General features: G+C 45.1%; 1 protein-coding gene across 1 annotated transcript in view; it reads right to left on the bottom strand.

Annotated features, from left to right (window-relative positions):
* Positions 1-13,108, bottom strand: part of efnb2a (ephrin-B2a) — a 26,131-nt gene extending 13,023 nt beyond the window's left edge. The window contains exons 1-2 of the mRNA XM_021578990.2: positions 12,240-13,108; positions 2,761-3,044 (exon numbers count right to left, since the gene is read on the bottom strand). Of these exons, the coding sequence (XP_021434665.1) occupies positions 2,761-3,044; positions 12,240-12,352 (397 nt within the window). The 5' untranslated portion in view covers positions 12,353-13,108. The remainder of the gene's footprint in view (positions 1-2,760; positions 3,045-12,239) is intronic.
* Between the last annotated feature and the right edge of the window lie 1,277 nt (positions 13,109-14,385).

Below are 14,385 nucleotides of genomic sequence, written 5' to 3'. Positions count from 1 at the left end.
TCACAAAAACTCCACGGCCGCTGTGGTAGAACGTTTGTTTTTGATTGGCCATTTCCTGTGTCTTTAAGTGCAATCAGGCGGCCTGATTTCAGATGTGCCCATGCAAACAGGACTTTTAGGGACGTCGTTCCTCTTGCAAAGCATGTAAACGTTTTAAAACAAACGATTATATAAATCTGACTATCCACAATAATCGTATCATGGTCCGCATGGATCCGTACTCAATAAGAGTGGGTCACGTTTAGTTTACGAGAGGCGGGTTGTGATGTGTTTAAATCCAAAACATTATTTGAGACACAAATCGAAGAGCTAATGTCACAGTTGTTTGAAAAGAGCCTGAAGGGACGTTCCCCTTGAGTCTGTGTCTGAGCTAAACACAGCTAGGCAGAGCTAATCCATTCGGTTGATTCAGAGATCCCATTGATGTGGGCCAAACTGATTAAAAGCAGAAATCGGGATTAAACACTCTTTAATTAATTACTTATTGAGTGCCGCTCACCACCAAAAACCCAATGAGAATCCCAAGTGAACTTTTCCAAGGCGGAATTGGTCACAGTTCGATGCATTTTTACTGCACAACTTATGCCACACACACACACACACACAAAACACACAAACACACAGTCTCACAGACACGGTCACATTTTTCCGAGGCGGAATTGGTCACAGCTCGATGCATTTTTACTGAAGAACATATGGACATACACACACACACACAAAATACAAACACACAGTCACACATAGTTATAAAAAATGTTTTGTCTAAAATAGCCTTTGTCTATTTAAGATCTCACACCAAATAGACAAAGGCAAAATACGCAGCAGAAGTCATTCACATACCCACATTTAGCAAACACAAACCGACTCTCCTTCTTCCCTCCTACACACACTCACATTCATCCCTCCATTCCTCCTTGTTCTTCTCTGGCCCCGGTGCTAGGGCTTGTGAAGCGGAGGCTGTGTTATCTACCTACTGTATGTATATACATGCTGCAGTGCAGTTCTGCCTTGCCTTCTTGCTTTTCCAGCTGCAAGCCTCTAGCTAGCTACCATGCTACTGAACAAGAGGCAATTAACAGCTATGTGAACCCATACTCGGCTGGAGAAATGGCCCCTTTCTCTCTCCCGGCTATACATTAGCATCTGGGTAAAAAAAGCATAGGAGAGATGGGAGGGATGGGGCATGGGGGGGCACCATGAATCTGCAAGTGCAGCAAAATTGGATTTTCTTCCTTTTCTTAAAAGAAAGTTTGAATAGAACTTCTCTCTCATCTCTCTTTCTCACACACACACACACACACACACACACACACACACACACACACACACACACACACACTATATCTTTCCCTCCCTCCCTCTCCCTCTAATCTAATCGGCTTGCAAGCCTGATTGAGTGTGCTGGTGTTTGAGAGGAGAAATGGTGTGAGTGTGTCAATTTGAACTCTGAACTGAGAGAGTTTCTGTGCGATAGAGAGGACTGACAGAGAAATGGATAGATAGAGAGGGTTTTGTTGACATAGCCGTGTACTGTGTGTGTGTGTGTGTGTGTGTGTGTGTGTGTGTGTGTGTGTGTGTTTGTGTGTGTTTGTGCGTGCGTGCGTGTGTGCGTAAACGTTAGTATGTATGTGTTTGTGTTTACTTTTTTCCTACACAGCCCTAGCTGTGGAAGCCAAATAGAGAGATGTGCTGGGCTCATCCCAGAGTGTGATCATAAGCAGCATTGGAGACGCAGGATGAATAAACAGCAGCATAGCCTCATTAATAATGAACGCTGTGTTGAGGCAGGCGGCTGTACTGTACTGTGTAGTGGCTGCTGTAGAGGTGGGGGGGGGTGTGGTCTCGCTCTGCATCACCCTCTCTCTCTGCCCTGCAGGTAGCTACTGAGGGAGTTTGATCAACCCTTTGTAGTCCCCCCATCAACCCTACCACCACACACAGACCTGTTTATACAGCTGTGTGTGTGTGTGTGTGTGTGTGTGTGTGTGTGTGTGTGTGTGTGTGTGTGTGTGTGTGTGTGTGTGTGTGTGTGTGTGTGTGTGTGTGTGTGTCAGCGCATTGGGTCCTTTACAGTTTATCTTAACGTAACAGACTGTCAGAGGTGAGACGTTCAAAGCCTAGCCTGCTGTTAGAGAACACAACCCATGCGTCTGTGACCCTGGCATAACATATTGAACTGTGACTGTTTACCTAACACTTTGCACGTGTGGGTGTCTGAAGGGTAGTTCAACACAAACTATATTTACTAGTCTCCACTACAGGCTACTGACATGGCTAGCTTGCATAAAAACGTGTTCCATCTGCAAACTTAGAGGACTCTATTTACTAAGCTGACTGGGAAACAGTTTCTATTCGTTCAACGTATAAGTGCTAACCCTCCTTTCCTTCTCTTCCATCCTCTCCTCCTCTCCAGTCAGTCAGAAAGAGGGCCCTCCCCTGGTTTGACAGCCCACAGATGGCAGTGGCAGAGCCACCCAGATGGTGCTGTCCCCCCCCCCCCCCGTTAGCACACCACAGATGGTTCAGTCCAACACCCATCTTTTAAAACCAGGGGGTTGTCACAGCATCACAAAGTATGAAGACACCCTAGTAGCAAGGCACCCTAGCCATGATCACACAAGAACTGGAAACCAAAAATCGGTCATCTTTGCCTAGCAACAACAATAGCCAAGTGTGATTGGCTATCAAACAGCTATGAGTGCTCACGATAAAAACAGAAAAGGAAATGTGCTTATATATGTGTTACTATGAGGCACTTACAGATGATGTAGTAGTCTTTCCCTCTGAAGAACTCCAGGCCCCACAGGTTGGGGCTGAACTCCTGAAACTTGAGTGTGAACTTGACATCCTGGTCAGGCTTGTCACAGTTGAGCAGCGGTGTGTCAGCCTTGGTGATGGTGCAGCTCTCCAGCTGCTCCCTGGGAACCATGTGGATCTTGTAATACTCCACCCCATCACGCACCCCTCCATCCACCCGCGGGCACACTATGTCCAACTTATCTCCGATCTGAGGATATAACACCAGGCCCTGCCCTGGCACGAATCTGGAGAGAAAGAGATGGGAGAGGGAAGGAGAGGGGGGGAAGGAGAGGGAGAGATGGGGGGAGAGGTAAAAACCAGTTCGATACGGTCAACAATTGACCTCCAGTTCTAATTCATTAGGTATTCAGTATTTGTGCACGTTAATGAATGTTCCTTTCCCCAAAAGAAGGCAAAGTCAGTTGAATTATTGATGAGTTAATTACTAATTAGCTTCATCAATCCAAGGCGACGATGAAAGATAATGACAGTGTATAGCAGTTGTTTCGACAGAAGTGACCCCAATATTTCAGGACAAAGTCAAAGAAGTGTTTAACACTAATCTGGCCGCGATGGAGGGAACACGTAATTACACCGATAAAGGACGAGGAGACAAAGAGATAAAGCTCCTACACACTATCAGGGAGATGTTGGCGATACTGAACGTCCCCGTGTACAAATTAGGAAGATCTTGCTCATAATAAAATGAGACAACTTTTCACACAGACATTCACACCACACACACAATGCCTAGAGGCCTGTTCACAGGCCTACTTTTACTGGTGGGGTTTCATCCACCTACCCTCTGAGGTAAATTCCCCCTAAATGCAAAACATGAAAGTTTAGGAGCTTAGTGGAGAGCCCCCTCCAGCATTCCCTGACTGGCTTTCCTCTTCTCTCCTCTCCGTACACAGTCGGAGGCGCTACCTCAATTCATGGTGTTAACTAATCGGCCCCGTGCTTGAATGAGAAAGGAAATGTTTTCCAATGTTATCCTTGAAGTACAACAGGTTCTATCCAGAATACTGGAGCGGGGGGGGGGGGGGGGGTTGAGGACCCCTTGTTTTTGTTTTTTTAATCTGAGTACTACTGTATTTGAAATCTTATCCATTGGCTTGGGTCTATCTGACACAGTGTTGTGTTAACCTCTGGAGGGGGGTCCCAATACTTTGACCCTACTGTTGGGTCTATATGGGGTCTATATGGGGAGCTAGAGAGGGACACACACAGTCCTCAGGGGTCGCTTTTGCTTTCATTTCTCACTCCCGCCCTCCCAATCTCTCTCCCTCCCTTCTCAGCTCCTTGGGTTGTGTGTTGGATTGTGCTGGCAGAGGGCTCATTATCTTCAGTCACCTCTGACCCCTCAGAGAGCGCATGAGGAGTTGAGACTAGGCCATCAAGGGTGATTATAAAGCCTAAAATACAGCACTTCTCTCCCAATGGAGGGGAACACACATATACACACACGTATTTTGCCTGACTACAAAAGCATGAGCAAACTTGAGGAATTTGTACGCAGGGGAATGGTGGCAACCATTGTACTCAGACTATATTACAATGAACAGACAGTCATAAGGAATACTAACAGTGCAAACTGCAGAGCAATGCTACAGACAATCACTATTTACAGGCTAACTATACCCGCTCTTTCTGAAACAAACACACACAATCACATACTGATCTGGGATCTTAATTTGAGCCAGTTTGATACAGCAGGAAAATAATCCTGCAGCAACACGAAATGTGAATTATTATGTGGATTATAATAAATAGCATTTCTGTAGGAAAATCAAGAGGAAGTGGACATTTCAAACTATAGAATACTTTTTGAGCAAGTTGTACATTTCCGGCATCGCAGGACGTTATCCTGCAACATGGCGATCAAATTGAGATCCTACATCTGTCATATCTATTTGTCTCTGTCTCTGTCTCTCACACACACAAACACCCCGTGTGCACAGTTGCATGCACACATGGCCAGTGTGCTTATCTAGGGCGAGAGAGTGCTGTGTGTCCCCTGGGGCGCTACTCAGCAGCGCTATAGTACAGCATGTCTACTGAGAGCCCAGAGAGAGACGGAGCTGATGGGAGACTAAATGTATGGATGTAGTATCATCACACTACTACAGAGGCGGGGGGGGGGGGGGGGGGGGGGGGTCAAGACAGAGAGAAAGAGAGAGAATGAGATAGGGAGAGCCGAAGGAGAAAGGCCTACAGTGGCTTCAGGGATGAGGAATGGAGAATGGAGATATGATTGTAGAGCTGAGAGATATGTAGAACAATTATTGTGTGTGTGTGTGCATGTGTGAGAGAGAGAGAGAGAGAGAGAGAGAGAGAGAGAGAGAGAGAGAGAGAGTTGACGGGCCAGGGAAGTAAGTGTTGAGGCGTTTATCTCCATGGCTGATCTAGCATGGCTAAAGCCTGTGGCTGGTGCGGAGGGCGTCATGGGCTTAATGAAAACACTACTGCACAAACAGCTAGACATCAGATCACTATCTCTCTCTCTCTCTCCCCTCCCTACCTCCCTCCCTCCCTCTACTTCCTTATCTATCTCCTTGCTCTGTTTGTCCCTTGTTTGGATAGTCAGGATCGAGGAAACAGTCACTGCCCACCTGTGCGTATGACTGTGTGACTGTGTGTTTGCGTACGAAGGTGAGACTTCTCCTCCCGCCCTCTGTCCACTCCCTTCACACACAAGGAAACGTGCACGCCGACACACATTCAAACACACACACATACAAACGCACACACACATTCACACACACAATGACGTAGTCTGTTTCGAGACTTCATTAGAACCTCTACTGACAATACTATCGGAGTCAGCAACATACAGCATTCTCACAGAACCGCTTAACTTCCCTTTAATACTAGTGGTTTGACTGCATGAAAGCTATCTCACAGGGAGTTGTACCTTCAGGAGATGAATATAAACACCTCCACACTCACTCACACAGAGAAAGACAAACACACACTCACACAAATGTCTTCCGTCAAACACCCGACCAAACACACACACACACACACACACACACACAGTAGGCTACTCGACCTCGTCCTTTTCCTTCTCAGAATTTTAATTCAAAATGGAGATCTGCCTTCGCCGGGTGCAGAAAGACATAGAGAGAGAAAGAACGTTCTTACTCTGAGACAGTTACATTTCAAAAGGGAGGGGGGGGGGCGATATAGAGAAAATTAGAAAAGAAGAACGGAGAAATTGCCTGCTTATACACTCGTTCTTTTGTATCCCTCCATCACCCCCTCCCCGGGGTGTCCTGTGTGGAGGTATCTGTTTGTAACACACACCCTGTCCCTCCCACTGGCAGCCATTAGAACAAAACACCAGGTAGGCAAGGTCACCTAGACGGGTGAGGAGACAGAACCAGACATTACAGCTCCGCCTGCCCTGCACCTCAACACAGTCATGACAGCCACCGCTCAACAGCTGCATCTCTCACACCCCGGGTACAGACCAACGGGAGAGAGAGCGAGTGGATGGAGGGCGAATGGTATGATGGAGAGAAGGGGGAAAAACGGAGGGAGGGGGGCAAACAAGTAAAAGCCTGTCCTAGCGTCTCGTGTTAGTAAATGGCTTTAACCCTCGCTTTAAGGCACACTTGCCCCTTCACCCCTCCACCTCTCCCTCCCCTCATCCCTCCTCCCCTCCCCCCATTTGCCATTTGTCCCTGTGAGTGACTGAGGTTCGGTGGGTCATAAATATTTCCAGGGCTGTGCTTCATGTGGAAGGGCCAAGCAGAGTGCTGTACGAGGGCCACTATACAGTGTTTATCACTTGGCTGTACTGCTGTTAACAAGCCCACCATGGGCCTCCACACATACATTATGACCTGCTATAATCACAGCGGCTGGGCCATAGAGAAAAAGTGTGGGGGTGGAGAGGTGAGGGGGACAGGAGAGTGTGTGAGTGTGCATACGTGATGGTTTGTGTGCATGGACATAAAGCAGAAACCTAAGTCCAACCCTGTGGGCATGGAGTGTGTGTTTGTGCATACGTGCGTGTACGTCTGCGGGCCTACCCGTGACATACAGTGTCCGGAGAATAGGCACAACAGCGCCCACCTCAGGAAAAACAGAAGAAAAGTGATCACAACCCCTCCTATACCCCTCTACTCTATTACGTTTGTTCTTGAATTACATTCGACCCTGTCTAAAACGACTGGTGTTGGGCTCGCCGCCGCCTGGAGAAAAGTCACAATGTGGGTAAAAGCAAAAGTAAGAGTGTTGCCTCAGTTCGGGCAGGCGGCTCTCCTATAAACCTACTGTCACTCCATTTGGTGCAGAGGTGAGAATAGCCACAGGTGCCTGCTCTTACTACAGCTCTCTCTCTCTCTCTCTCTCTCTCTCTCTCTCTCTCACTCACTCACTTACTCACTTCAAGGATACGTGACAAAAAACAAGAGCCGGAGCACAGGTGGGTGAGACACGAAAAGGGGCTTGACAGTAAATCAACGAGCTGACATCTGTTTTCCTCATATATCTTATCCCCCTTACTCTCTCTTTCAACTTTGGTGTCTTTTTTAGGGGGTGCCGTGGGAGGATGGGGTTGAGGTTTCGGGCCGGGCCGGGGAGGGGAGGGGGGGGGGTGGCGTTTCTGCTTCCTTGGGGTTATGACCGTCCCATCTGCTGCCAGTAAAAACCTGTAAGATCTATCCTTCATTTCTGTCTTTCTCACCCCTTCTATCTCGCTTTCTCTCTCTCTCTCTCTCTCTCTAAATCCTACATTTCTTCTCTCTGTCTCTCTCTATCTTTCTACGTATCTTTCTTAAATCCCGGACAAGCTATTTGTGTGGCCTGCCAAGAACACAAACACCACCACGATGACAGCCAAGACATAATCCCGTCCCGATAGCCTCGGCTCCTCAATCCCAGAGTTATAAGAAAGCCCTGAAAAGAGGGAGGATAACAAAGGAGAGGAATATAGAACGATGGAAGACAACACAGTGGGAAGGCGGGAGGGATACAGCAGTGTTTGACTTTTAATCATCGGCCCACTATGGATATGAATTAGTCTAGGGGGACAATGAGACAAGACAGGGGATAGCCGGAGTTAATCCACCCACGCTGTAACCTCTTCGCCCTTTGTCGGCCGAGGGGACAGCGGTCTTTATCCTTCCTCAGTAGACTGCCACCCTACCCCCCCCCCCCCTCCCTCTATGTCTCTCTGCCTTCGGCTGTAACTTTCATCCACTAATCCAGGCCTATGGGGCCCTCCTCAGCCCACCCATAATTACCCCACGGCCCCTACATTTGTATATGAAAACATACAACTATAAGGCAACCAGCTGCAATTGGACCTTGAGTTTGCTCAACACAATTTTCACATAAACCTTTTGTTAAGCACCCTCCGATCCTATCGCAGCTGGGCGCCTTACAATTGTACATTGAACCAATGTCTTTTTTAAATTATTTTTTTTACAGTGTAGGGGCCCATGCTTCTCTCCTTCTCGCTTTACCTCTCTTTCTCTCAATCTCTTTCCCTTCCTCCAACTTTCATGAATGCGACCTTAATCAACAACTTTTCTTCTGGGCGTTGTCATGGGAGACCTGTCTATTGAACCCTACCTCTCAGTACACTGTGTTAACACAGGATGATTTCACTCTTCCCCCCCACAATCCCTCTCTTTCTCGACTCCCCTTTTCCTTCTCTTTCCATTTTCTCCATTTTGCAATCCCAGCCCGAACCCGACCGACCCACCCTTCCCCAATAGACAGAGCTAAATTAAAACAAGGGGATTTTTTTTGTATTTTCTTTCCTTTGAGAGAGATAGAAGGGGGGAATAGACAAAATCAGTGGGGACTCCCTGGGTAGATCGTGATGGGGTAAAATGGTAGAGGGCGAGATGGGGTGGGGAAGAAGGAGGGCAGCATTACAACATTCAGCCTGCCCTCGTCACTCATTCATGATGGATCTACATCTCTATGCCCCCTTCCCCTCCCTCCCCCATCCCTCCCCCCTTTCTCCCCCATTCACAAAAGGACTGTGCCTGCCTGCCTGCTACAAAGGCCCGGGGTTCTATGTAATCTCTTAATGAACTGCACTGGAGAAGAGGGACCGTTCCCTCACATAAACCGTGTAAAGCAGGCCTCCCTTTTGTTTCTCTCACCCAACTACAAAATGGATTACTAGAGGAAGGAGGCAGGGGGGTGGCCATGGCATGGGGGAGTAGGGGCGCTAGTCTTTCTGGGGAGGCTCAGGCATCAGTCGTAAAGTAGTAAAGCGTAAACAACAATGAGGTTTTAAATCGACACACTGAGGGCCCTATGGTGTGAGCAGAGAGAGAGAGAGAGAAAATAGCATAGCATAGCTCCGGTCTTCTCCACTCTCTCAGCCTACACACAAACCATTGGACTGGTCTAAAGGCAAGGCAAAGCAAAGCATTTTAACACCCCCCCCCCCCCCCCCCCCCCCCCCCCCCCCCCCCCCTCCCTCCCTCCCTGAACACTAAAGAAGAAGACTACTCAAACTCCTAGGGAGAGAGGCTCTGTTCAACTTATTGGACTTGAAAATCAAAGATTCTTTATTGAGAAAGGCATATCATTGAATAAAATTAAATACAAATAAATGTTTTAATGACAATAAAGTCAAATGTTTTATGGAACCGGTATCTTTCATGACAATTGTATAGCACATTTAAAAACGTCAATAGAGAGAAAATTAGATTAGGCGTTCAAAATACAGTTAGAGGCTGTATTTCAAGGCCCACTCGACAGTTTGATCCCATATGACTAGGTAGGCCTATTCCAATGATGTCAAATGTATTTAACGTTGTAATTGTGCCAGCAGAATATAGCAACGTTGAATTAGGCTACTCAGGGTCAAAGGGTTCGTATATGACCAGAGAATAACGTCCCCTGCCATGATCATTAGCTTTGAACTCATCACCCAGACAGAACGTAAAGAATGTGCAAACACGCTCATTCCAACTCTAGAACACACGCTAATTCAGTGGAATGCCCGCTGTCTTTGTGGGCCCAGCAAAGGCCTATACTTGCTTCGAGGGTAGACACTTTCTGGGGCTATTTTCAAAAAGAAGAGTGACATGCCACATTAAATTACACATAGCAATTTGAAAGGCATGCTTTTGCTGCTATAAATGTGGCATGTGTTCCATTTAGAACGTCCCCTTTACAGAAAAGAAAAGATAGGCTATTTCTACAAGCACACAGGCCTATATATGCATGTATTGTGGAGGTCTGGGCCTGCTAAAAACATAAAATAGTTTAGAATAGGCTTTGACATACGGATAGGCTAAGCATATGCCAACCATTTATTAATTAGGCTATTGTATTATCATTATTTTATGATTTTAACAATTAATAATGTATTTTATTGATGATGTTTTTACCCTCAATAGACAACAACGTGCCACGGTGGAAGGTTAAAAGTTGGCCTAAATAAATTCACACTACGCCTCGAGTGGTGTGTGACCAATTTTGACTTTGCGGCTGGCCTATCTAGCAAAAACCGCTTTTAGCTCTGCCTCCAGGACAAGATTCATCCCAATAAACATGAACCTGCAAACGCTTAATGCAAAGCATGTGTCATTGCGACTTGGTGTAGCCTATTCGCATCAATCGTCTCGCATCCGCGCTATAGACCCACTCAACTCCAAACGGTGATCTAAGAGCATAACCACTGCGAGTGCGTCTCATACTTCGGTGCAACCTTATATCTCCATCTCACACACTCGAGGCTGGTGTAATGATTTCAAAACATGTACAGTAAATATTGTATAACATCGAAAGAGAAAAAAGATGATATATATACGTATTTGGTAGTGATTTATAGGCGATTCAATGATAACGACTTCTGCCAATCCTTCTTCATGATCATCATCATTCCTGCCGAGTGCAAACGGTTGTTTCCGCCATCATTCCACGGCCAGAAAAGCCTACATGCAAAAGCCAGACACCAATCTATGCATGCGGAGCAACTCTTCATTAGGAAGAGGTACATGCCGAAATCCTCTAATAAATTCCGACGATAAATAGTACAGCAATAAGGCCAACAACGCCATCAGAACTCACAGAGGTGAATCCACAATCTGATAAAGGAGAGAGCGCGCATTCATAAAAAGGTGATTACCAATCTTTAAGAAATAGTAACAATGGACACCTGTTAGACTTTCTGTCGTAACGTTCCCGATAGCACTTGTTTCATATTTACTTATCTATGCCTGATTAGGGGGGATAGTTAGGCTATATTTGCAAGATCCTTGTTGAATTGAAGCCAAAAGTTAAATTATTAAGCGAGTTCGAGTTTCGCCGTGACGAAATGGGCACAAAGAGGAGAGCCCACCCATTGGGGTTTGACCCCCTGAAATTCCCCGTCTGAGGTTGCAATGTTTAATGCATAATTCAACTCTGGGGGCTATTTTCTGTCCGGTTAAATTCCATTTTCATGGGGCTGACTAGAGTTAGTGATGGTTGCAAATGAGACCACAGGTTAAAAGGGGATATAGGCCTTCTGTCCTTAACGTTTTCAGTTCAATAGTTGTGACTACACTATCATATTTCATCCCATATTATGCCATATTTACATTAAGTAGATACTTAAACCAAGTATTAATTTGGACTGGGCACCTACTGTAAAAATTATGAAGTTGGTTAGGCCTACCAAACCAACAAATGTGGCCCATAGAACAGCTACATCGACTAAAACTATTGTCAACAAATATGATCCAACTTTCTGTGAATAATTTATCATTAAAATAAGGCCTCGTGCGAACATTTATTTTGATAAAGGCTAATAACATTCGGTTAAAAAGCCAATGATGTATTTATCCAAATTGAATGTATAATGTCGTGTATTCCATTTAGTGCGGAAAATGGAAGCAAATGAAGATAAACAATGAAAAGGCTTCATCATATGCCTTCCATTTGAATTCGAATTATTTAAATTGAGCGATTTTCCATAATTTGGTGAAGTAGGCCTGACTATTATTGACCAAGGAGAAGTGGGGCGTAATATTAATTCCAAAGTCAGTTTGGCTCAACATGCTATAACCACATCTTGTTGAAAAGCATCCGTTCTCCCTGGTGTGCACAATTTAACGCGATGCCATCTACAGAAGACACACAAAAACTAAGAATCTTCTAAATACCTAGCGTTCATCATCTCACTATCAACATCGCCTATAGCGTACGTTACCACCATCACCCCGTGCGCGTCCGTCAGCTCAAACCCGCTTCTCCACGCAAAATCACCCATTAAAATGGATATCAATGAGCTGTTCTATCACTTTATACGTTAAGAGTATTACACCTATCGTGTCAGGCAGCTTATTTCTATAGAAACCTTTGTAATTAAATAACGTCACAAGTCTTATTTACAAAAGTCACGGACAGCGCTAAATAGTGTATTTTTGGACATATTTTTCCCGTGTTCAATGAGTGTGGACGACGCGTGCTTCACTTACTTGGTATTTGTTGTGTTCCAATATATGGACTCCAGAATTATCGCCCGGGACAAGTTCACCTTGCACGCAATAAACAAAACTCCAAAATAATATCTCCACATCGAGTCCCCCATTATTGCTGTTTTCAGGGAGGGTCACAATCCGTTCCGAAATGATATGTCCAAAAAAGAGACGTGAAACGCACAAGAGAATGACCGAGGCAATTAGACTCTATATCCCGATCAAATAAGCTAAAAAGGGACGAAGAAGCAAATGCGTACGCCGATCAAATATAGAGCATCTCCAAGGAAGGACCTGGTGCCGAGTTAGTCCCTTTATAAGAGCTCCCCGGGAATACAAAACCAGAGGCGCACGGCAGTCTTTCATACAGAGAGTCGAGAAGAGAGCGCGTTGATATTCTCCCTCAGTGAGCAGACCTTAGCACCGGGTACATTCCTTACAACAGAAAGGCGACCCGTGTCGCCGCCGATGTCCACTTCCACAAGCGCAGACGCAAATAGCCTATTAAATCCCCAGTTTGTCGGGTTCTAGATAAACCAGCCAAGGTACCAATCCAAAGTGCGCGAGCTTCTCTCGAATAGCAGCAGACAAGAGAGAGAACGGCTCGAGGTATAGTATTCCCCTTTGAGCTGGTGGTGTGTAAACTGATTGCAAATGAACTGTGGATGAGAGTAGAAAAATTAAGAAAAAACGATGATATCGAATGAACAAAAATAAAAATGAATGAAACCAAATCAACTCAAATGAAAGTTATCATACTATGCGTCCGTTTCGGTTGCAAAATAATTGCTGTGGGCTGAATCCTGCAGATCCGAATGAAATGCTTGGCGAAAACGTAGGGATGCTTGAATGCAGCGCCGAGCCTGGATTGCAAGTAACTGCAAGTGATCGCGACTCGGAATATTTGGCAGAGCTAGTTTTACAGTGACTCCGCCCACGTTTATGTTCATTGGGCAGCTCTCCGAAAGTCAATAGGAATACTCCTGTCAATCAAACGAAGCAGCTCGGCAACTGGTTCAACTGCAAAACAGCAGTATTAGCTAATGGAATAGAATTGGAGAAAGCAGTCGAATCACGTTATATTGTATCAATAGACCTAGTGCATTGACCAAGACGGATATTTTATCTAAAAAACGTCTTTAAAATAAAGTGCAATAGGCTATGCGTGACACTTACTCCGTGCGCTGAAAACATCACTTTAGGCAACATGATGTATAGGCCTAGCCTTTATCATACTATAGGTCAAATAGTATAATAACCAGGGGATATGAGCATTTGATCATTATCTGTAATAGCCAACCTCTCACATTGGAACACTTTATGAAATTCCTACATTATTATAAAAATACCCCCCCCCCCCCCCCCCCCCCCCCCCCCCCCCCCCCCCCCCCCCCCCCCCCCCCCCCCCCCCCCCCCCCCCCACACACACACACACACACACACAAAACAAGTCGCCACAACATGCACGACTATTTTCTACATGTGGTTTTGTTAAATCAATACAGGTAAAATACAAATATTCCAAATGTGAAAATGTATCATAGTGTACATCAGATTGTATCTAAAATGTCCCATATTAGGATCCACATTGAGCGCCTCACACGACATGGCACTGAAGACAAGTTTTTTCCAAAAGGCAACAGCGCACACTAGCGGATGCGCGATTGAAGAAGGGTGAGTCTAAGTTTTGAACCATTGAATATGAATTTTATTATGTTTTTATGCAAATGTATGATTAACATTTACCAATAACTTATTTGAAGAGTGATTCTAAATCAGTAGTATCGATAATTATGTAATTTATGATCAACAAAGCTGGCTATTATAAAACACAAATCTTTGTCTTCTGGTTTCAGTGTTTGATTTATTTCCGACTACAATTCATTATTTTATTATAATTATTTTAATTAGTCTATTATAATAATCATTATTATTATGTTATTACAAGCTTATCAACACCAGTCTACAACAATGTGATTTCTAGATAATAGGCCTATAGAACACTTTTTTTTTTTTTACGAGATTCACCAAATGTAACCTATAATTAACTTCTGTAGACTAACCCGGTAAATTGAGACAGCTCAAGGTAGCCTGTAATTTAGTTTAATGGACGGTGATTTGATGAGTCATTGCAACCCACACACCT

The sequence above is a fragment of the Oncorhynchus mykiss genome, chromosome 22, assembly GCF_013265735.2.
Source record: "Oncorhynchus mykiss isolate Arlee chromosome 22, USDA_OmykA_1.1, whole genome shotgun sequence".
Taxonomy (NCBI): Eukaryota; Metazoa; Chordata; class Actinopteri; order Salmoniformes; family Salmonidae; genus Oncorhynchus; species Oncorhynchus mykiss.
This window is presented reverse-complemented; position numbering and strand designations above follow the sequence as displayed.